Raw genomic sequence first — 22,984 nt, forward strand, 5'->3', positions numbered from 1 at the left:
CTTATCCTGATTATTTCCATCCTCATACTTTCCTAGGGCTTCAGTAACTTCTTCAGTTTCTTTACACTAAGACTTAGATAATTTACTTTTAAATATTCTTTCCTGATATATGTACTTAAGACATAAATTTTCCTCTAAGCACAAACCTGGCTACACACTGCAAACTTAGATATGCTATATTCTCATTATCACACAGTTTAAAATGCAAACTTTCCTTACAGCTTTTTTGACCTGCAGGTTGTTCAATTTTTCTAGCTTCAGTAACTTTTTTAAGCATAGCAGTTGAACAATTAAAATCTAATTGAATAACTATTATACATTATTTAAAAGAAATGGTACACTTTACAAAAGTAACATAAAATTGTCATAATTTAGATCACATTTATATTTTCAATATACTCACTGTTTCATCCATGGTTCATACTGGCTGATGTCAGAAAACAAACAAACAAGACACTTACTCTCGTTCCTTTTCAGTCAGCTTGTCATTGATATTATCTTTGATTGTTGATCTAGACCCCTTATGAATTATAGGGTATCTGAGGGGCACTTGTAGGAAAAAGGAAATCATGGAGACCAAATGTGCAGTGTAACCAAGGGCAACAGCAATGCTTCCATCATCTTTTGCTGTAAATTCAAAAGCAGAGGAAAAGAAAACAACCATTTACCTTATAAATGTAGCTCTGGGGAGGTCTTATGCATATATGTGATATTTAAAGTATTAATGATTTATCTAAATTATGTGAATTATGCAAATCTAAACACATTAACAAGACTTGAAATTTCAACTACTAACTATACTTAAAGCTATTTCCCAATGATTAAAGTAACGAGGTTAACATGTGATACACTGCTTAAGCAAGAATTCTTAGCATGCCCAAATACTTCTTAGGCAATATAGCTCCAATGCTGTACAACATTATTAATTCCAAAGTGAAGTAAAACAGCGTAATATATCATTATGGGGTATATTTCTGATATTGATAAAGACAATGTTGCATAAATAAGCCTGGGAAGTTTGGAGATGGGATAAAGGGGGAAACATTTTCAATAGTGAAAGCAAGCGTCAAAAACCATGCACCAACCCAGAAAGTGATTTAGGTAGATGTAACTAGAAGGGAAAAAGACTACATGTGGCTTATAGTCAAACAGAAGCATCTAACTTTTTAAAAGTCACAAATTATATTTTAAAAACTCATCATTCATATTTCCATTCATACCTATGAGTTGATAAATGATTATGCAGGTACTCAGAATTCAGAGTAACACAACAGAAAGTGTTAAATGTTCCCAAGAAAGAATGAAAATAAAACTGCTAAGTATGTAATATTACTAAAGTACCTTAAAAAGTGCAGACACATGTAAAGATTTCATCATAAACTGGAATACTCAGCCACCTGGAGAAGAAGGGCTGGAATGACTGAGATGACCACAGTCTGACTACTTCCTGACTACTTCTGGAGGGCACCTTCAACTTGAATTAATCGTCATATTTTTCACATTCTTCCTTTTATTGTTTCATTATCTAAGCACTAGTTTTTCACATTAGAAACGCCACCACACCAGCCAATCCTCAGTGAATTCTCTGCCTTAACTACCAGAAATCTCTTTGTTTCTGATTATTCCTATAAAAACAAGTAACCTTTACTGTTACATGTTTTCTTCTGCCTAGAATCATTTGCAGTAATACTTTATATCTGATAGTCATTCATTCACCAACAAATACTAAGTTAGACCCCTTTCTAATGCTGTCTTATTCATTTTACAGATTAAAAAGAAACAACTAAAGCTCAAAGAGATTAAAGAACTGTTCAAAGTAACAGCTGGAAAATAAATTGGGCTCACACCAAACCCTGTCCTTTCCCACTCTACCATTCTGTTGCAGAACTTTATTGTTAAAATAACAGCAATATATACTCATTTTTAACTTGGAATCCTAGAATGTAGACGGCATCTAACACATGCACCACCTCATCATCTTCACACTTTCTACTAAGGGAAGAGAACACATAACAAGCCTGTGGTTCCTGATTCATGTAGTGCTTGATGAAAAGGCTTCACAGCCAGGGTTTGCCATTCTCTCCAAACAATCTCATGAACAAAGGTGAACATTCATTTCAACTGATTACAGAGGAGTCATGTCTGCATTAATGAGCATCCTAATTATTTTTAGAGAACACATCCTCTTATCCCAGTCCTACCCAAATACTGATTACTACTGCAAAACTCTGCCTCCGTAAAAACCCGTCTACCTTACTACACTAGAGACTAAAAATACTGTATGAATGTGTGTCTGTGGGCATGAGTTTATGCATGTTCAGGTGCACTGTGTGTGTGGAGGCCAGAAGTTAACCTTAGGTCACTCCTTGGGAGCTGGCCATCCTGCTTTCTGAAAACAAGTCTCCCTGGGACCGCTAGGCTTGAGCCCTTAGGGATCTATCTCCCCAGCACTGGGATTGCAAGGATGGGTCACCATACCTAGTTTTTCACTTGGGTGCTGGGGATCAAACTCAGGTCTTCATGCTTATGTGACAAGCAATTTACTGAATGAGCTAGTTCCTTGAACCTAAAAGTACTTTAAATCATAAATTCTATGTCATAGGATAGTAAAGCTTAGAGAAATTTATTTTATTAACTTTTTTATGTGTATGAGTGTATTGCCTGCATGTACATAAGTACAACGGTGTTGTGCAGTGTCCAAGGAGGATAGAAGAGGGCATTGGATCCCTTGGAATTGGAGTTACAGATGGTTGTTAGTTGCCATGTGGGTGCTGGGATTCAAACCAGGATCCTCTGCAAGAGCAGTCAGTGCTCTTAACCTCTGAGCCATCTCTCCAGTCCCAGCTTAGAGAAACTTCTGATATCAGTGAGTGTAACACTATCAACTCACTGATGAGAAAAATGAGGTCCAGGTAGTATGGATTGGTCAAAATCATATTGGTAAAAATCATAAGCAACGGACTGAATGGGAGAACTGCATCTACACCTTACAACATGCAGCTCCAGAAACCTCCACGTCTGGTTTCACAACTGGGATGAGTTTCTTTAGAGTTTGATAATCCCTGCCTCCTGCTTTCTAGAAAAACAATAGTGCCACCAAATTGAAAATATTCCTCTGAGTAAAAGAACTTGGTGATGAAAAGAACCATCTTTTGAAGGGAGAGAGCAAGGGGAGGAAGGAGGACTGGAGAAGGCCAGTGCTGCACCGGTGGACCGCCCTTTGCATACACTAGGCTTTCCCTTCCTATAGGACCTGATGGAAAAGGGATTGAGAACTTCCAGAAAGCAACAAAACACCTCTTAATGACCCTTCCAAATAAGTCAAATGCAAAGCATGAATGTTTAAAAACATTTATCCAAAGCTAAAACCTCAATCAAGCATCTGCATTCTTCCTAGATTACTAAAAGGGTAATGGTAACAAATTACATTTGCATATTTTGAGACTCTGCACACACCTTTATTAAAAGAACAAAGAACTGATCTAACATCACCTCCCCCCCAGTTACCAAAATCAATTTTGTTCAAACTGAAACATTAAAAAGGTACCTCTAAGTGAAGCCTATGCACAGAAATGAAAAATTCAAAGCAAACAGGGAACACTGCAGCTCAGTAATACTGGAAACAAGTTTCGATTCAGGTTGTTTGCACTCACCATTGCTGCCACAAGACTCCCTCCACCTATTAAACACCCTAGGATGTTTCCCAGTCCAGGGCATATCGCTCCATCAGCTGCACAGCTAAACATTGTGGTGTTGGATTTCTAATATTGAAGCTTTATATTAAAAAGCATTTTAAAGGGACTACGGGTGAAGCATTACAGGGCCCAAGGGTATTCCAATGCCCTCAAAAGGAAAACCACCTCCTGGTTGGGAAGTCACTTTCATCACCCCAAGACCACTGAGCCTCCAGTGGGAAAATGTGAGCTCATGTGGTTAATTACAGCGACTGCAGGCCATGCAACCTCAGATGTCACATTCTGTTGCCAATCACTTTAGCTAAAAACCAAAAGGTTTAAGGTTTCCAGCATTCCAAGATCTGAAAGACTTTTTACCTGCCAAAGCCAAAACATGGCTCTCTGGGGTGTGCTTTTCCAGTAAGCATTAATGACGTCCATGACACCTAACATAGAGCAGAGGTTTGGTTTCCTATGCTGCTCTGGGGGTGACAAAGGTCACAGATGATTGTTCTGTGGGTTACAAGAAGTGGAGTGGGGGAGGAGGTTCTGGGGAGGAAGGCCATGAGCTGAAGACTCAGGTATGTGAAAAGATACAAATTCAAACAGTCTTTGAAGGGGCTTAAAAAGCAAAACAAAAGCTGGCAGCTTCCTCACAAGAGATATTTCTAATTTGTTTCTTTTCTTTTTTTACTATTGTTTGTTTTCATAAGTGTAGGAAGCCACTCAAAGCTGCAGCTTTTGTGTAATTTGTCTGACAAAAAAGTTACACATACACACACACACACACACACACACACACACACTACAATGCCCACCTAAACATTATAAACCAGTTCAAATGTTCCTTTGAGTTAAATGCTGGACAAACTCTTCATATTCAAATGCATCTGAGTATAGTAAGTGATCTAAAAGCTCTTACCATCCTGCCTTCCCAATCACTGAGGCAGCTGATCTGTCAGGGAACCAAGCACCCACTGATCCAGACAGGACAAAATAGTTAAGACTCTAATCACTGCCACAGCCTCTATGGAATCATTCCATGTTCTCAATGAGACACTGTTTGACACATGGACTCTCCTTTCCAAGAAATCATGCCTGCATGAAGGGATACAGACACAGAGGAAATCTGGGTCTCATTACCACAAGGCTCTCGTGTCATGGATTACCTAAAAACACACACGCACAAACATTGTTTTCTTTTTTCCTTTTTTTTTTTTTTTTTTTTTAAAGCTAAATGTCTCAATCAATGGAACTCAGATGAGCATGCTTCTCTGGACACTTTCCTTCCACTGTGTCCGGGTCTCGCTGGCATGCTCTAACAATAACTTACCTATTAGAAAAGCATAATAAATGCTGGGCCCAGTGACGGAGTTTCCCAAACAGTATGGACCTATGCAGTGTGAAGTCTACCCAGCAAGGCTCATGAGCATCATGGGAAACCAGCTGCAAGTCCTTTCCTACAGTCTCTCCCAGAATGCACTGCTATAGGACAATAAGAAGCCCTCAGAGGCTCGGAAGAGGTTATTATTCAAAGCCAAACAAGACAACTACATCAGAACAGGAATAGTACGGTCTGAGAATCAGGCAATCAGTGGTAACTTGAGCGTTGCCAACAGTTAACGAGATGAGTCACTGGAAAAATTAACAAATCTCTCTGAGCCTTAATTTTTTTTTTTTTTTTTAAATTTAAAACTGATGTTTCACTCTGCTGTCCTGTAGAATGCTAACACCAGTTTTCCAGGTCCAATACTACTCTATACTCTTCTTAAAGTTTCTGATTCCTAGGAGACACAGGAGTGAACAGAACCTTAGAGTAAAATTAAACATTTGTTTCATCTTATCTCCCTTTCATTGAAAGGTGCTGGATGGTGTTTTAAAGGACAGGGAGGACGAATCAGGTTTACTGGGCGTTCTACATGTAGGCAGCTACGAAAGTTAAGAAAAACTAGGATACAAGGCTCTTCAAAGAAAACAAAAATAGACTCAAGAAAGCTCTCTGAGAGATTAGGGCAACTGACCACCACTAATGCTGTGCCTGCTTCCTTTCCTGCTTTGGGCACAGCACAGCATTCCCTATTTAGCATCCAGAGTGACCCCCACAGCATAGCTCAGCTCCCCTCCCTCCCCCACCCTTCAGGCACTGGCCACTTCACTGAAAAGCAGAAATTCCTTCCTGTGGCCTCAAGCCCCTGCTGAGCGCCCTCCTTCACTATGGGGCTCTTCCTCTCCCTGCTTCCCAGGTCCACTCACAGTTCTGCTCTTTCCTCTTCCTCCCTCTCTCCTCTGCATCAATTTGAATTCTACTAATTGAGTACTTCCTACACGAAAAGCTCTTTCAAATGTCACCTCCTTCAATTGTCGCAAGGAATTAATGCAAGAATCTCATTCTGCAGGTGAAGAGATGAAGGTGAGAGAGTGCATGATCTGCCCAGAAGACAAGTCTTTTCTCCCATTCTCCCAGCCTGAGTTTTTCAAGGACGCCAAACCCCAGTCTCCTCCACCTTGACCTCTGACCTTTGTACATGCTGTCTTCTTCCTCAGCTGTACCATATTGAGTTCTTTCAGCCTTCAAATATTCTGTTAAATGTCTTTCCTTAAAGAGGTCTCCTCTGATGGCTTTATCTAAAGTAGCTTCCCCCTTCTCTGAGAGCATACGTTTTAGATAAATATCTAGTTAATACTTAGATTCTTATTTACTGGCTGTTAGGTTCCATGAAAGGACAGAACTTGTTTGCTTTTTTCTACAATCATATCCCCCAAACCCAGCACACTGTATAGCATACAGGTGCTCAAAAAAATTTTTTTTAATGAATACATAAGGAAAATGAGGCACCACAGGCTTTAGGACACCACAACTTTGCCTAAAATTAACACCAAAGCACACTGACTTAGAAAAGAGGTTTGAAGACTACAATGCTAACCAGACCTACCCCAGCTGTATTGCTAACTAGCTCTATCACTTAATACCAGTTCCTCACAGGCTTCCTTTGATTTTGTAAGTATTAAAGATGAAGCAAAATGGAATGTTTTTAGAGATATCATTGGCTATCTCAACTCTCACAACAATTATACAAGACCGATTAGGAAATTAATCCAAAGGTGACATGGCTTACAGAACAGAGATTCTCCACCTCCTGGTTTATCAGTCTCCTTATATCATGTCCCAACTACTTACTTTTTTTTTTTTTTTTTTTTTTTTTTTTTTTTTTTTTGTTTTTTTTTTTTTTTTTTCTGGCTTTTTGATACACGGTCTCCCTATAGTCACAGCTGGCCTGGATTCACTACGGAGACCAGGCTGGGCCTCAAACTCAGAGATCCATATGTCTGCCTGCTTCTGCCTCCCAAGTGCTGGGATTAAAGGCATGAGCCACCACCTTGACCCAATTACTTACTTGTTATGGGGGCAGAAGGAATAATTAATTAAAACCCAATTAAATGCTTATGGGCCACAGATAGATAGTAAATTTCTTTAAGGGGAAATGGAACAATGTCCATATCAAATTAGCTTCTGCAACAAATGATCCCGAGGCTTTGGGACTAACTTAGTAAGATATTTTAGGAGGTCTTCTATTTGAATTTATGCTGGGGGAGGAGGGAACACAACCCAGTTTGCTAACAATAAAAATAACCTCTTTACTTTGTGGTATACTTGTGAAGGAATTGGGAAAAAGATTTTAAAATATAGGAATTATTTTGAATCATACTCTGAAATAACTTCAATTTTAAAGAGGAGAGAAATGATAGTTCAAAAATTAAACTATGGTAGTAGAAATATTACAAGATTAAATTTTCATATACATTTCAGGATGGCAGCAAAACGACTTTGTAAACCATAGAGCAGATCAATGCTTGCTGTACCTCTGCTCAACTATACACAGATTTTTCATGAAAAATCAACTCAAAAGGAAATTTTATTTTATTATGTGTGCTTGTGTACATAAATGTATGTGGGTACCCGAGGAGGCTAGAAGAGGGTGTTAGATCCCTTAGAGTTGGCGTTATAGGCTATTGTAAGCTCCATGATGTGGGTGCTGGGATCAAAACTTGAGTCCTCTGGAAGAACAGCAAGTGCTTTTAACTGCTGACCCATCTCTCCAGTCTCAACTATTATCATTCTTAAAAACTATATTCTTTCACTTGTTTGAAGTCCATCTTAAAATGAATTTCTTTTAAATTTCAAATACAAGTCTCAATAATTATTTTTTCCATGATTAAGCCGAGTATTTTGTTACATCTTCCATTAGGGAATCTGACTCTGTGTACTTCTAACTAGGAAAGGACAGAAGTTCTAAACTCCCTGTTGGACAAAGATCTAAAGTCCCTTTTGGACAAGGTGCTAGGCATCCAACATCCAAGAAAACTCAATTCCCATATACATGACATATACCAAATCTTTAGAAATAAAATAAGGAATAAAATACCTTGGAAGTCCTCAGAATTAGGCAACTTGACACCACATACAAAGTAATCCTTATGCTCATTCTGTGAATTTAATCAAAGAATGAAATTAATTCTTCTTTTGTATAAAGCAAAGAAAACCTTAAGTCAAATTTCCAAGAATTTAGCAGGATAGTGTTGACTGAGAGGTAAAACTCTCTTAGACTTGGAATGGTGTTACAAGTGTTAAGGTTGGAGAAGAGTATTTGAAGATTCTTATACTGCCTTCCTCTACTTATGTATACTTGAAATTTTCTACAGTGAAAGCACTGATAACATCGTGTCCAAAGAAAGTCATGTAAAAGTAACATCATAAAAACATGCAGCCTGGCACAGTGGCACATGTCTGCAATCCTAGCACTTGGGAGGTGGAGGCAGGAAGATGAGGAGTTCAAGGGTCATCCTTGGCGATACAGCAAGTTTGAGGCCAGCCTGGGCTACATGAGAGACTCTGTCTTAAAAATAAATAAGGAAAATCTCTGGCTAATCCATTTATAAACACTTTACAAGAGTCTGTGAGCAAAGTAAAATCCTATTAGGTTTCTCTGAAAATTAATCCTTTAAATAGATTTTTTTTCTTTCATTTTTTGTCTATTTGAGGGAGGGTCTCCCTGTAACCCTGGCTGGCCTGAAAGTCATTATGTATACCAGGCTGGCCTCAAACTCACAGAGATCCACCTGCCTCTGCCTCCCAAGTGCTGGGATTAAAGGCATGCACTATCACACCCAACAAAATAGATTTTCTTTAACAAGGGGACCATCAAATTTAGCAATTTTGATTTTCTAAATTTCTAAATAACTCTAATCAGTTTTATATAACTGTTGCCCTTTGTGTTGATTTTAAGAAACTACATTCAAAATGTAACATCCTGAAAGTTACCAGAGGGAATCTTAATGAATATCAATAAATATAGATTAATTAGCAATTGTGTTTTTAAAATAATGCATGTATATCTGAAGGTGTATCAGAAATGGACAACCTGAGGGAATAGAAAGATCCTAAAGAAACCAGAAATATTTTGGCATTCTTTCTGGTGAACAGAATATAAAGGTATGGATATGGAGGCCAGAGGGCTCACTGGGACCTGGGGCTTGCTGGCCTGGCTAGGCTGACTGTTCAGCAAGCTCTAGGGACCCTAACCTCCAGTCTCTGCCTTCCCAGCTCTGGCTTACCAGTGCTTGCCATTTTGCCTGTCTTTTAATGTGAGTTCTATAGACTGAACCTAGGGACTCATGCCTGTGTAATGCACACTTTAAGGACTGAGCTATCTCCCAGCCTCCCAACTGAGTCTTAACAAATTTTCAAATAGATCCTAGTTCCTGAAGCTCTCCTGAATCATCAGAGAGTATGTGATTAAAAACCACACTGTGGAAATTTCAAGTGGAAAGCATGCCCTCTTCTGGCCTCTTTGGGCACTGCAATCACATGGTGCTTTTATATACATGTAGGCAATATACTCACATACATATAATTGTTTTTTAATTAAAAAAAGAACAATCTTTTTAGAAGTTTGAAACTTACCAAATCAATAGGGTAAATGTAGGAAAGCTCAGAGAGTAACTGCCTGCAACGAATAGTCAACTGAGCATTAGTCTTCAGAAAGAGTTCTCTAATGAGGAAAGAGGAAAAGGAAATTCATGAAAAAATTATCCTTCCATACTTCCGAACACTTATTTATACCTAATGAATGCAGAGAAGATTAAACAGTCTGCAGTGGGCCTCAGAATTTCAGATGTAGAGGCAAGAATAACAGCTACCATGTGTCCTGACCTGTTTCTAAACACCGTCGATCAAGTTATCTATATACTATGGGCTACTGTCTGTGCTAAGAGCTGTGAAGGATATAATAACTAAACATCCATGCACTGAGCACTTTCTTACTAGGTACCAGCAGCATTACAAATAGCCTTGTTCAATTATTAGAGAAACATAGTGGGCCATGATTATACCCACTTACAAATAAGGGAGCAAGACTGAGAGAGGCCTAGTAAATGGAGCAATATTTAATAATTGCTAACTCAGTGACGCCAACTGCATCTCAGGATTTGATCCATATTGTATTTCCTTTAAAAAGAAAAAGAAAAAAAAAGTATTTTTTTCACTACATGTTGTAACCACCTCAAAAAAACTTTTATGATGTTAGAAAAATAATAAAATGAACAAATAAGCAACAAACAAACAAAACCTGAGGTATGAGAGCTCATCTCCTGAACTACGTAGGAAATGTGGCCAACATAAAACACCCATAGAATGTGTCACCTGCTTCACTGTCTTAGCAATTTAAGAATTTAAGTTAGAGAGATGAATTTAAAAGAAACTGTAGGTCAAAGTAGAATGGAAAAGTTGTACAGTAATGCAAAAACCACTTTGTTATACTATGAAATGCATATGTTTTTAGTTCCAGGTTCTAATCACAGAGCACCTAAAACCCTTGGACTTTTCGGAGTATTTTTCCTTATTCTTTGTAAGCCCCATTTGATAACACCTGAATTTATGCTATGAAGTGTGGGGACACCTAGACATTCCAAGGACAGAACTGGTCACTACGAAGCACAAGTAATTTGAGGGTTAGAGTTTTCAGCTCTACCCACTTCTTCCATGAAGAGGGTGGAAGGTGCTGGAGATCAAGATCAAGCACTGTAATCCTTTTGAAGGACAAGATTGATGAGCTTCTAGTCTATGAAGTAACTGGAGGATGATGGCATGCATATAAGGGGTACAGAACCTCTTCAATCTGGCTGTTTATTTGTACTCCTGGTAATATCCCTTATAATAAATCAGTAAACATCAATGCTTCCCTGTGTCTTGAAGCCCCTCTAGTAAATTACCAACTAATCAAACCAGGAGAGGTTTGTAGGAATCACAGCTTACAGCTGGTCAGTGGGAAGCATGGGTCATAACCTAGGGCTTGCGACTGGTATCGCATACAGGTTGCAGTATAAGTACTGACTGCAGGGAGGTATCTAAACACAGACAATGTCAGGCTTGCATTACATTATAAGGCACTCAACTGTTGCTTGCTGGAGAAACCTGGGGTAAAAAGAGTTTTGTGTTGAGGGGTGGTGGGACTGGCTTCTCCTATCTAAAGAGCACTAAGACTTAATGGAATCTAGCCGTGGCTTTGCTGGTGAGCTGGACACATAATGACTTCCCAGGGCCTTGCTTTCCTATCTGCAAATTGAAAGGATTAGAAGAGATAATCTCTATGGCCTTTTCTAGGTCTAACATTCTTGAGTCCTCAACTATTAAGGTTTCTCAAAGAAAAATGTAGGACGGTGGGACTTTCTATGAAAGTGAGTAAAGATCCACAAAAACAGAAGAGACCATAAATTAAATATGTACTGGGGAAAAGTGAAAATTAAAACTGTGGCCATCATTTTGTGTTGGGAAAAACTAAAACTAACTATGGCTACATAATGCTAGTGTGTTGAAGGCTATTTTAAAATAAAGCAAAGAATGACCATATTAAGAGGGGAAAATATGGCAAATGTGGCATTTTAAGAGGAAAGGTCAGATAGCAACAGGGGGATGAACTGGGAGGATGAAGAGATTGTTTGGAGAAATTTTCTAGGTATTGATGAGCTGATCCAAATGAGTTCCCAGGAAGCTAGAATAAGTGGAGAATTATTGAAGAAAAGGCCAATAAGCTGAGATTGCAAGAAGACAGGAAGGAGAGGATACTACCAGCAGGCCATAGTGCTATGGGAAATGGGAGCAGTGGTCAGGGTTCTGGCCTCTAGCACAGTGCCTAACACACAGTAGGTATTCATAAATATCTGCTGAATCGATGAATGTGGTGCTGAGCTCATGAAATGCAAATTAGTAGCGGCACTTTAAAGAAGGCCACCATTCCTAATGCCCCCTCACAGTAAACTTGACATTCCAGAAAGCCGCATGCATGTACCTTTTCGCAGTGCATTCCTTTCTCAACTCACTTAGGGATTCTTTCTGGAGTTGAAGCTTGACGTGTTCAGTTGAAAAGGCACTTCCTAGAAGGAGAAATGGAAAGAGACAATTCCAGATGTCACACTGTAGACACTGCTCAATCATACCCACAGGCACAGAGCCCAGTCCCCTGACCATGAAATAAAGAACTGGCAGGCAGAGTGCATCAAGTACAGTTCCGGAGGGAGTCACTGGAACACACTTGCTACTGGCTCAAAGGACACAGGGTCCAGCCTCTAGCACAGCCGAACGCCAGGGGTCTTAAGACTTTCTGCCCAGAGGTTTCTGGACATTGACCAAGAAACCTTGATGAGACTTCAAAATTCAGACATCACCCTTGAAAGAGTGGTTAACCTTTTCAACTACAAATTCTACATAACATTACTGAAAACATAAAATGTACAACAAAAAAAACTGCCTATATTTTGATTACTATACATTTCATGAACTTTGATCTTGCTCATAAATATAAGCATTTTTAGTGAAAATCATAGGGTACAGGAAATATATATTATTCTGATTTTCCATATTATGTCACAAAGCATTTTTATGTGTTGACAGTCTAAAGTTATAGCTGTATAAAATGTAGCCCCATAGATGTGAATGATAGGACTAGTCCATTTTATCTGATATCCGCACACTGGAATACTATTACAAAACATTTAATTTCCTTTAATAGTTTGTTTTAGCAATTTAATGTTTTAGCACTTAATATTTGTGTTATATATCCCAATTTTGTGACTGTACTGACCTTTTGAACCTCGGTTTTATGATAATAAAATTCTCTTCTATCTTCCTACTCTAAGGAAGCGAAAGCTTCTTACGTTCTTGACAATACAGGTCTGATTACAACTTGAGGTGCTCAAGCAAACAGAAACAGCCGAAGATCCTGACAGACTTTCATATCTTCAAAGGGCTTTAGTTTCATGAATTGTGATCCAATAAGAAAAGGTGCCTAGCCTAAATTGCCGCACAGCCCGTTCCCACAGTGAAGACTAGAAAGCAGGCTTATCTGGCCAAAATACAGTTTGGACTGTAACACAAAAACACCTAAGCAGCATTTTTTTTTTTTCTTAACTTAGGGCCTCACACATTTGAGGCAAGTGCTGAACCCCCAGCCCTCAGCAGTTTTCTAAATACTTTACTTTCTCAACTACACTTTGAGGACCAGTAAGTGGAAGATGGAGTCCCCAAACAGAACTTAATCAAGGAACACGGCTCATGTTCTTCAGTTCCCAAACAATCCCTCCTTTCTTTATCTTAATGATTTTGTGAGACATTAAAAAATCAATTTATTTTTATTTTATGTGTATGAGTATTTTTCCTACATGTATAGAGGGAGCACCATGCACATGCAATACCCATGGAGGTCAGAAGAGGGCACTAGATCCCCTGGGACTTGAGTTATATAAGCCAGTTAGCCACCATACAGGTGCTGGGAACCAAACCTAGGTCTTCTGCAAGAGCATCCAGTGCTCTTAACCAGTGAGCCATCTCTCCAGCCCCAATTTTATAAGGCTTTTAAGTTGACACTCACCACCCATGTATGCTGTACATAATCACTTTAGTGCTCAAGTTGTCCCAGATTTAGACAGTGAAATTCTCTTCAACCTGGCTTCAGTGTTCTTGTGATATGCTACATTGCACTACTTGAAATAGGACTTTTATCTCTTTACTGCCCGTAGGGCTTGTAGTGATGATCCCTATTGTTAATTGATATTGGTTCTGTGTGTGTGTGTGTGTGTGTGTGTGTGTGTGTGTGTGTGTTTGTATATGTGTATGTGTGTGCACATCCGCACTTTCCTTCCCTCTCTGCTAAAAAAAGTTTTTTTTGAGACAAAGTCACATTATATAGCCCTAGGTGGACTGAAACTTGCTATATACACCAGGCTGGCCTCAAACTCACAGAGATCCATCTACCTCTGCTTCCCTGGGATTGATGGTATGTTATCATACCCAGCTAACTTGTACCTTTTCTCTTTTTGCTTGGTTGTTCTGGCTGCCTGCTTATAAAGTCTAATGATCTCCCCAAGCCATTATCCTTTGGTTTGACTGATATCCTCATTTTCTGATTTTCAATTTCTATTTTTTATTATTTCTTTCCTTCTGTGTGAAGAATTTGTTCTTCTTTTCCTGGTTTAAGGTACAAGCTTAGATTATAAACTGGACACCTTTCTTTTTTTTAAATATGCATCACTGGGCGTGGTGACGCACGCCTTTAATCCCAGCACTCAGGAGGCAGAGGCAGGCGGATCTCTGTGAGTTCAAGGCGAGCCTGGTCTACATAGTGAGTTCCAGGACAGCTGGGGCTACAGGGAGACCCTGTCTCAAAAAGAAAAAAAAAAAATTAAATATTACAAATTTCCCTCTAAGCTTATATTCCTTTAAATTTTCATGTTACATTTTTATTCTGTTCAAAATATTTCCTAATTTGCCTCAGTATTTCTTCTTCGATCCAAAGATTCTTACATGTGTGCTGTGTAATTTCTAAATAGGATCTTCCAGGTAGCCTTCTGTTAGTGATTTCTTGTTCATTTTTGCTTTGATGAGAGAACATACTCTACATGATTTTAATAATTTTCTATTTGTTATTTTCCTGGTACCAAATATAAAATTTCATAGTTGGATCTGACTGTCCCATGTATATCTGAAAAACCAAAAAGTTATTGTGCTAGTGCTCAGGAGTGGCACACTGCCATGTTGACTATTGTTTCATTAACTTTTCTTTTAAAAATTATTTTATTTATTATTTTTATATATTGATTTTCTATGTGCATGAGTGTATTGCCTGCATGTAAGTATACCCATGTCATGCAATTCCTGTGGAGGTCAGAAGAGGGTGCTGTATCCCTTGGAAGTGGAGTTATGAACCATGTGGTTGCCATATGGGTGCTGGGAATCAAACCTGGGTCTTCTGCAAGAGCAGTCAATGCTCTTAACCACTGAGTCATCTCTCTAGTCCCTGTTTCATTAACTTTTCTTGGGAAGGCATGAACAAACATCTACTTAGCCCAGATATGGCACCAAAGACAGGCTAAGGAAATAATTTCACCCAAGTCTAGCTTAGTGAACCAACAAGTTTAACTGGGATAACTTACAGAAGCATGATCAACTTATGGGCAGCTACACTACTGAAGAAAATGCCTCCCTCTTCCAGCAAGCAGAGGGCAGAGCTCCACACAATGTTAGCCAGAGGGCAGAGTTCCGCACAATCATGTTAACCAGAGGACAGAGTTCTGCACAATAATGTTAAGGTATTTTATTCTTACCAATTTTCTTCCTACTTGTTCTATCAATTACTCAAAGATGAGTGTTGTCCTTTCCAACTTTAATTGTACATTTGCTCATTTCTCCTTCAAGAACACCAGGTTTTGATCTGTCCCCAGAACTGCAGGGTTTCTAGCTCTTCCCACAAAGGCTTATAGCTGTTGTTCTTAGCAGATTATGCTTTTCTTGCAAGAGGACTCACTTCCTCCGATTTCTTGCCCTGCCTTCCATCTTCCTTGTAATATCTACTGGGAGCTCACAGAGAAGCTTTAAGGTAACTAACTTCCTTCTAAATCCTATGGCTTCATGAGAGCCCACACTTGGCCATGAGTGATGGGTAAGAGCTTCAGTGAATTGTTTTACCTGTCCTAGACAGCTGATTTCTTCCCATGCTCTGCACTGGTGATCAGTGCAGAACTTCTGTTTGCCTTTCCTCACACCTGGCTACCTGGCTGCCCTGATGACTTAAAGGAAGTCAAAACTGCAAAAATTACGCAGCCTCTCCTTGCTGCAAGGCTAGACATCAAACTGCTCTCAGCTGTCTGTTCTAGGCTGAAGGTAAAATGGGAAGATACTAATGTTTTTGTTTTAATTTTTTTCTATTTCTTTTGAGCCAGCAATTTTGCTTAATTTTGTCTTGTTTATGTTGCTTTCTGCAAATATTTCATGATTCTTGGCTTGAACTTCAAACCCCAAAATAATTACTAAGCAGACAACTGGCACAGGTTTCCTTTGAGGGAATGACTATTTATATAAGAAGCCTCATTCCTAAAAGTAATTAAAAATTTTTTAAAATGGGGGCTGGAGAGATGTTTCAGCAGTTAAGAGCACTGGTTGTTCTTCCAGAGGACCCAGGTTTGGTGCCCAGCACCCACATGGCAGATAACAATCATCCAGGCCCAGGGAAATCCAATACCCTCTTCTGGCCTCCATGGGCACTGCACAACACAGACATGCAGGCAATACACTCATATACAAAAAATTTTTTAAATGTTAATTTTATTTTTAAAGCCTCATTCCTCAGCACCAGCTCAGTGTAAGTCGCTTTCCTACAGGAAACTGACAGTTCGGCTTTTTCAGGGTGTTAAGAGGTGGGAGAAGGCAACACCTTTATTTCAAACTACTTCAGTTGCCAAAGAGAGAACTTTGCTTGGGGCTAGTATCTGTGCAGGGAAGTTCCTCTGAGTTGGTTATAAAGTCCAGAGTCACTTTAGGCTCTGTTTTAAATACTTATGCCATGGGACCTAACCAGGTCAAGAAGGCAGTAAAAGCAAATGTTATAGTAAGTTACTTCAGATATATAGAAGCAAAAGAATGGACCATTAAGGCCCACTACCCTGATTATCATCCTAGTTAGCTCCTGATCATTATACTTTAGAAATTCCAAGCTGAAAATCTCAGAGGGCTCCCATGCCAGGAATTCCCACACAGCCTTCCCGTCTCTGTTCTGCATATTTCCTCTATTTTATTTGTTCTAATAGGCCTAGCTATTTGGTGCCTCTGAGAATTTTATCACAATCTGTCATTCTGGTGGGCCCCTCTTTTGCTCTCACCATCCCAGTGGATGTATTCTGTATGCAGGCATCATTACTATTTATCAGTGGGTCATTGGAGAGAAGGAAAGCAAATACATATGCTTGGTTTCACCATCTCCCAAAACTGCTTTCAGATGTATCTGGCCCTGTCTAAGCAAATACCAATGATCCATTCTGCTGACTGTGCCTCTGTTCGATGGGAAAACAGGCACTGTAATTTTAATAAACGAATGTCACTGTTGGCACCTATAAACCTAGTAGGCAAAGAATATGACTATTGCTTCCTTCAAGAAAACAAAACATGGCCTCTTCAGGCTTTCTCTCCCCAGAGAATTTGGACTCAGACTGGCCAATGGCCAGCTCCTGTCAAAGTTACAGTTAAAACCAACACACTATCTTTTTGAGTTTCCACCTCACATCAGATGACAAAAAAGCAGTATGTTTGGAGTACATTAGCTCTCCGTGAAATGCCTTTTCTGTACTATGATTTATGATGGTGTCCTTTTCATGGGTTAATAGTATTTCTCTGCTGTGTTTTGTAAAATTGCAATTGATTACATTTCACTATGAAGTTGGGTTTCTTGCACATAAGAAACTGTATGATCTATGTCCTTAGAACTTAGTGCTAAGAGAATATGTCTCTCCTTTTAAAGAGCTGGTAATGGAAGCAAGGACAGCTCTCACACTGCCACACAACTGCCTGACTGCTGATGCTACGCTCCTTTCAGTTCTCAGAACAAAACAGACCCTCTCGGACAGTGCACTGGACCGAGAAGGCCCATCAGAAAGACCTAGGGTAAAATCTACCTAGGCTGGTCTCAAGAGTCTAGACAAGTCATAATTTCATCATCTTTTTTATTGAGACAGGGTCTCTCCATGGAGTCCATGCTGATCAAGCAGCCACCAGCCTGCCTCAGCCTCCAGAGTGCTGGAATCACAAGCAGCAGCACAAGCTCACGTCTCTTGAGTTTCATTTTTGTCTGACACAAAATGAGGATGATATCTATGTTTTCAGCATTTGCTCTCTGTGCATGCTCCCACGAGGGTCCAAGTGGGTTGAAGATTACCTATCTAGTTTGATTTTACTTTAAAGTAACCACAAAGCACAAACAGGCACCCTTTCTAGAAATCCTATCTTAATTCTCTATTTTGCTTTCACACTTTTAAAAATTATCTTTATGTGTATGATTGCATTACCTGCATATATGTGAGTGCACCTGTGTTGTGCAATGCCTGAGGAGGTCAGAAGAGGGTGTCGGATCCCCTGGAACTGGAGTTATAGACAGTTGTTACCTGCCATGTGGATGCTGGGAACTGAACCCAGGTCCTCTGCAAGAGCAGTCACTGCTCTTAACCATGGAGCCATCTCTCCAGCTGTTTTTTTTTTTTTTTTTAATTTTGAGACAGGGTCTCACTATGTAGCCTAGCCTTGGTAGACCAGCCTGGCCTTGAACTCTCAGAGATCACCTGCCTCTGCCTCCTGGGTCCTATTAAAAGCGTACATCACCATGCCCTGCTGCTTTCACACCATTAGAGAAGATAGTCCCCATAATTCTGAAGTCGTTCTCTAACTCCAATAATTGGATAACGACCTCACCTCACATGCACACCCCTTTGTAACTATCTCAGCTTTGTCTTAGTCTACGGATAAGGCAAAAACTTCCAAGTATCCTCTGAATCTCTCATCCTAACTCCATCTCATAGTACTCAACACATTATGTTCCAGATCCAGTGCCCCTTTTTAATTCTAGAGGCCGAGCCCTTCCTGCATCCAGACCCATCTTTCAGTTCATCCTCAGATCGTCTAAGTTTCCAAGGCTGGGCTCCTTAAAGAAAACATTTCTGAGCAATCTGTTTAAAAAAAAAAAAAACCAAAAGGCCTCCCACAGTTAACTTCCATTGCCACAGATTGTCCCTGTCACAAGCTGTTATGACCTAGCATTTAGTACTGAACAATATACTATTACAAGCTTATTTACTGCTTTCTTTTCCTTAAAGATTCATTTTTATTTTGTTTATGTACATGTATGTGTGTCTCTGTGTATTTGTGCCATGTGCACACAGGTACCTGTGGAGATCAGACAAGGGCATTGGATCCCATTGAGCTGGAGTTACAGTTTGAAGTGGGTGCCAGGATCCAAACTCAGGGCCTCTGGAAGACCAGCAAGTGCTCTCAATGGCTGTGCCATCTCTCCAGCCCCCATGTGTTGGTTCTGTATTTATCTTCTCATCCACTACTTAAGTATCCAAAACTGGAAAGCATAATTCTTTCATTTTGCCCTTTGAACTTCAAGCCTGTCTCTTCTCTAGTATCTGCTTGCTGAATGATTCAATGCAGGTGTCCCAACAAAAGTTAAAAGCTACCACATACTCTTTTTCTCTGTTTTAATCTACTAAGCTATTAATGATGTAATCTACCACCTAAATATTTGACCTTCTAGTCTCTCTCCTCCTTTAACATTCCCAATCTGTTTAGGTTTTAATTTTGTATTTCTTATATTACTGGAATAACTTCCTCCCCAGCAATTCTCTATCCTCAGCTAGGTAGTCAAAGAGAATTTTCTAAAACATACATCTAACCTGTACTTTGTACTGTATTCACCAATGCAATCCTATCTAATCTTTCAACATTTGTGTGCTGTATTATGCTATCTCCAAGCTTTCCCATATACTTCCTTGCTTCTCTGGTCTCTTACATGGGCACTTACTCAAATAAATTTCTAGCTGAAAGACTGAGCTTCCATTACTGGAATTAGCTACAATTCCCTAATGTACTTCCACACCTCTGGGAAAACTGCTTCCTGTCCCTGGCAGGCCTCATCATCTCCCCGCTGGCTATACAACACATTCTTGCAGACTTAGCCTAAGTGTCATTTCCTTTACTTAGATTCTGATTTTTCAGAGGCATACCTCCTGTGTTCCTCTAACACCCTTGAAATATCTATGCCATACACTCATGACACCTGTTGTCATGATCACAATGTCTCACAGTGTCTGGTTCTAAGTGCCCACCAGTGATGAGGAAGGGAGTGGACAAGCACGCATACCTGTGTGTTCACACATGCTCATGAATACATAAATGCTTGTTCTATTTCCCATATATGCCTTATGATTTTTTTTTGTACTTCTATACTGAACTACCTAATTGTGAATGTTCTTTTGGTGTAACTTCCTGTATTTGAGGGGGAGCGAGTGGAGGAAAAAAATGGCAAACCAAAATATAATCCTGTCCAGTAATATAATTCTATACATCTGTGGCTTCCATTGGACAAAGAGAAGATTAAAATGATACCTTACCTCTCTTACAATCATTTAAGACATTACCACAATAAATCCTAAATATACAGACAATTAATAATCTTGAAAGCACTGAGGCATGCTTAACCTACCCGTGTCCCGGTCTTCACTCTCCATCCCAAAGCTACCTGGGGCTTCTAGTGCCTTTTGCAAGCTGCAGTCAATAATAGTCAAAAGTAAGAAAATGCTAATAAGGGGGCTAGGGAGGCTATGAAGGTAGCTCAGTGGGTAAAAGTGAATGTTGTGCAAGTCTGACAACCTGAGTCTGATCCCTGGAACCACATAAAAAGCAGATGTGCAGGCATGCACCTGTAATCCCAGCACTCCTGTGTGCAGATGGGAACCAGGGAAAGAATGGCCTGGAAGCTCACTGGGCCAGCTAGCTTGGAGGACACAGTGCAGCAAACACAAGAGACCCTGCAGGAGGGGACCGACTCTGAACAGTTGTCCTCTAACCCCAATGAGCACACCATGACACATGTGCATGTGCACACACACACACACACACACACACGTGCATGCATAAATAATAAATAAAAATTTAAGGGGCTGGAGAGATGGCTCAGTGGTTATGAGCACTGGCTCTTGCAGAGGAGCTGGGTTCAGTTCCCAGCACCAAATGGAAAATAACAACCATCTATAACTCCATTTCCAGGGGATCCAACACCCTCTTCTGACCTTCACAGGCACTGCACAACACAGGTGCAATTACACACATGCAGTCAATACATTTCATAAACATAGACAGCCGTTAAAGACTGAGGCTCACAATTAAAAAATTAAAAAAGAAAATGTTAATAGTATAAATTATTATAAAAACTGTTAATAAATTTTGAAAGGTAGGTATTAATAAATTTAAAGGAAGGCTGTTTAGGAATTTAAGTAAGATGACTATAAACACTTCAAAATATGGGCTGGGGATACAGTGCTATGGTAGAGCACTTGCCATACCATGCAGAAGGCCCTAGGTTCAATCCCTAGCACCATAAGAAAAAACAAAAAGAATCAAAATACATATGACCAAGTTTTCAATTCTGTCAACATTCCAGATAAATACACATTGGGTTAAAATTACAAGTTTTTTTTTTTTTTTTTTTTTTTTTTGTCCTTTTTTGAGACAGGGTCTCCCTGTAGCCCTAGCTGTCCTGGAACTCACTAGGTAGACCAGGCTGGCCTTGAACTCATAGAGATCCTCCTGCCTCTGCCTCCCAGGTCCTGGGATTAAAGGTGTGTGCCATCCTGCTCAGCAAGAAGCAATTTTTTATAAGAAATTTTTCAACCTGGGGCTGGAGAGATGGCTTAGCTGTTAAGTGCACTGGCTGCTCTTGCAGAGGTCTGGGGTTTGGTTTCCAGTACCTATATGGCAACTAACATTCAGCCCTAACTCCAGGTCTAGGGGAATCCAATGTCCTCTTCTGGCCTCTGTGGGCACTGCATGCATGGGTGCACCTAAATACACGCAGGTAAAACACTCATACACATAAAAGTAAAAAAAAATTAAAAAAAAACCTTAAAAAAGAAATCTTACAACCTAAGTGAAGGAGAAAACTGTTGCACCAAGCTTAATACAACTTCAGATAGAAGTCTATGACTTTCTTATATATGCTAAAGCATTACCTCAACTACTCTGTGATTCTTTTTTTAAATCCAAGATGCAGGTCAAAGAAACACAGGGATCTGCTGACAAAGCAGACGGCAAGCACAAGGTATTTATATGGGTTACCCTAAGCCCCAAATTTCTCAGAAAATAGGAAGAAACTAGCATAATCGATGAGAACTGAATATGACAGTTCTTATTTTAGCAATAGAATTAATTCCCTGAAATTACCAAGAGGAAATTTGGGCAATGAAACTTGACACATATGACCACTGCTGTGTTCACTGTGTTACCAAAGAATGGCTGCTTTAGCACTTGCTGATCACAAGGAACTGGGAAATCTATGTCAAAGAAGTATGGCTGGTCGGGGAATTCTAGTGGGTCATTCCCACTAGAACACATGGCAGCTAAGGATGTACTGAAGTCACATTATTTTGAGGAAGGGGGTGGAGAACGTGTTTTTTAATTGCTGGGAAGCATACCACTGGTATTAGATTCTAACGATGAAGAGATTCCTAATAAAGATGGACAGATCTCCATCCTTTCTGCCAAGCCTCTGAGACGAGCAGGATCTTCCAGCTGGAAGGTATCTTGCCTGCCTGTGTGAGCCACACATTTCTCCCCTGAAGACTAAGTAACCCTGAAATGGCTGAATGACTTTGAAAAAAAAATTTATTTATTTATTTATTTTTTTAATTATTTAATAACCACATGATTAGAAGCATTTCATTACAGCATTAACATATTCAATAACAATTTCCAGAGCAAAGATGCTTCTCTTTCAAAATTAGCTGTAAAATTTGAGGTTCACAGTTAAATTAATACAGTTATACAGTATTGAACTCAGTATAACCCTTATAAGACATAAAATTGAATGAGGTTTTAACTTTTTTTTTAATTACAACATAGAATAAGTAGATTTAATAAATGTTTATAGCATATTTCATCCAACAGCTGTGGAATATACATTCTTTTCAGCAGTCCAGGTAACTTTTTCTAAAATAAATCATATTTTTTTTATTCTTATTCTTTTATGAAGTTAGTTAAAAATTAATGAACAAGAAATTAAAGAGACTGCGCTGCAATTAAGTTAGAATATTCTAACTGAAAAACAATTACTGTGAAACTATTTACATTCTCATAGAATTATAAACATTTCTCAAGGAATACTTTACAGCACAACTTTTTTTTTCATACAGAAGAATTCATTCCAAGGCAATTGACATTG

At 39.3% G+C, this 22,984-nt stretch overlaps 1 protein-coding gene across 3 annotated transcripts in view; it reads right to left on the reverse strand.

Annotated features, from left to right (window-relative positions):
- Positions 1 to 22,984, reverse strand: part of Uvrag (UV radiation resistance associated) — a 330,970-nt gene that overhangs the window by 112,469 nt on the left and 195,517 nt on the right. For 2 of the 3 annotated variants that reach the window (XM_029568839.1, XM_008844232.3), the window contains 4 exons: positions 12,020 to 12,104; positions 9,637 to 9,724; positions 8,099 to 8,159; positions 462 to 627 (listed from right to left, as the gene is read on the reverse strand). In XM_029568839.1, coding sequence (XP_029424699.1) covers positions 462 to 627; positions 8,099 to 8,159; positions 9,637 to 9,724; positions 12,020 to 12,104 — 400 coding nt within the window. The remainder of the gene's footprint in view (positions 1 to 461; positions 628 to 8,098; positions 8,160 to 9,636; positions 9,725 to 12,019; positions 12,105 to 22,984) is intronic. The other variant, XM_029568840.1, reaches the window with a different exon arrangement.

The sequence above is a fragment of the Nannospalax galili genome, unplaced genomic scaffold (assembly GCF_000622305.1).
Source record: "Nannospalax galili isolate Female #2095 unplaced genomic scaffold, S.galili_v1.0 scaffold278, whole genome shotgun sequence".
NCBI lineage: Eukaryota > Metazoa > Chordata > Mammalia > Rodentia > Spalacidae > Nannospalax > Nannospalax galili.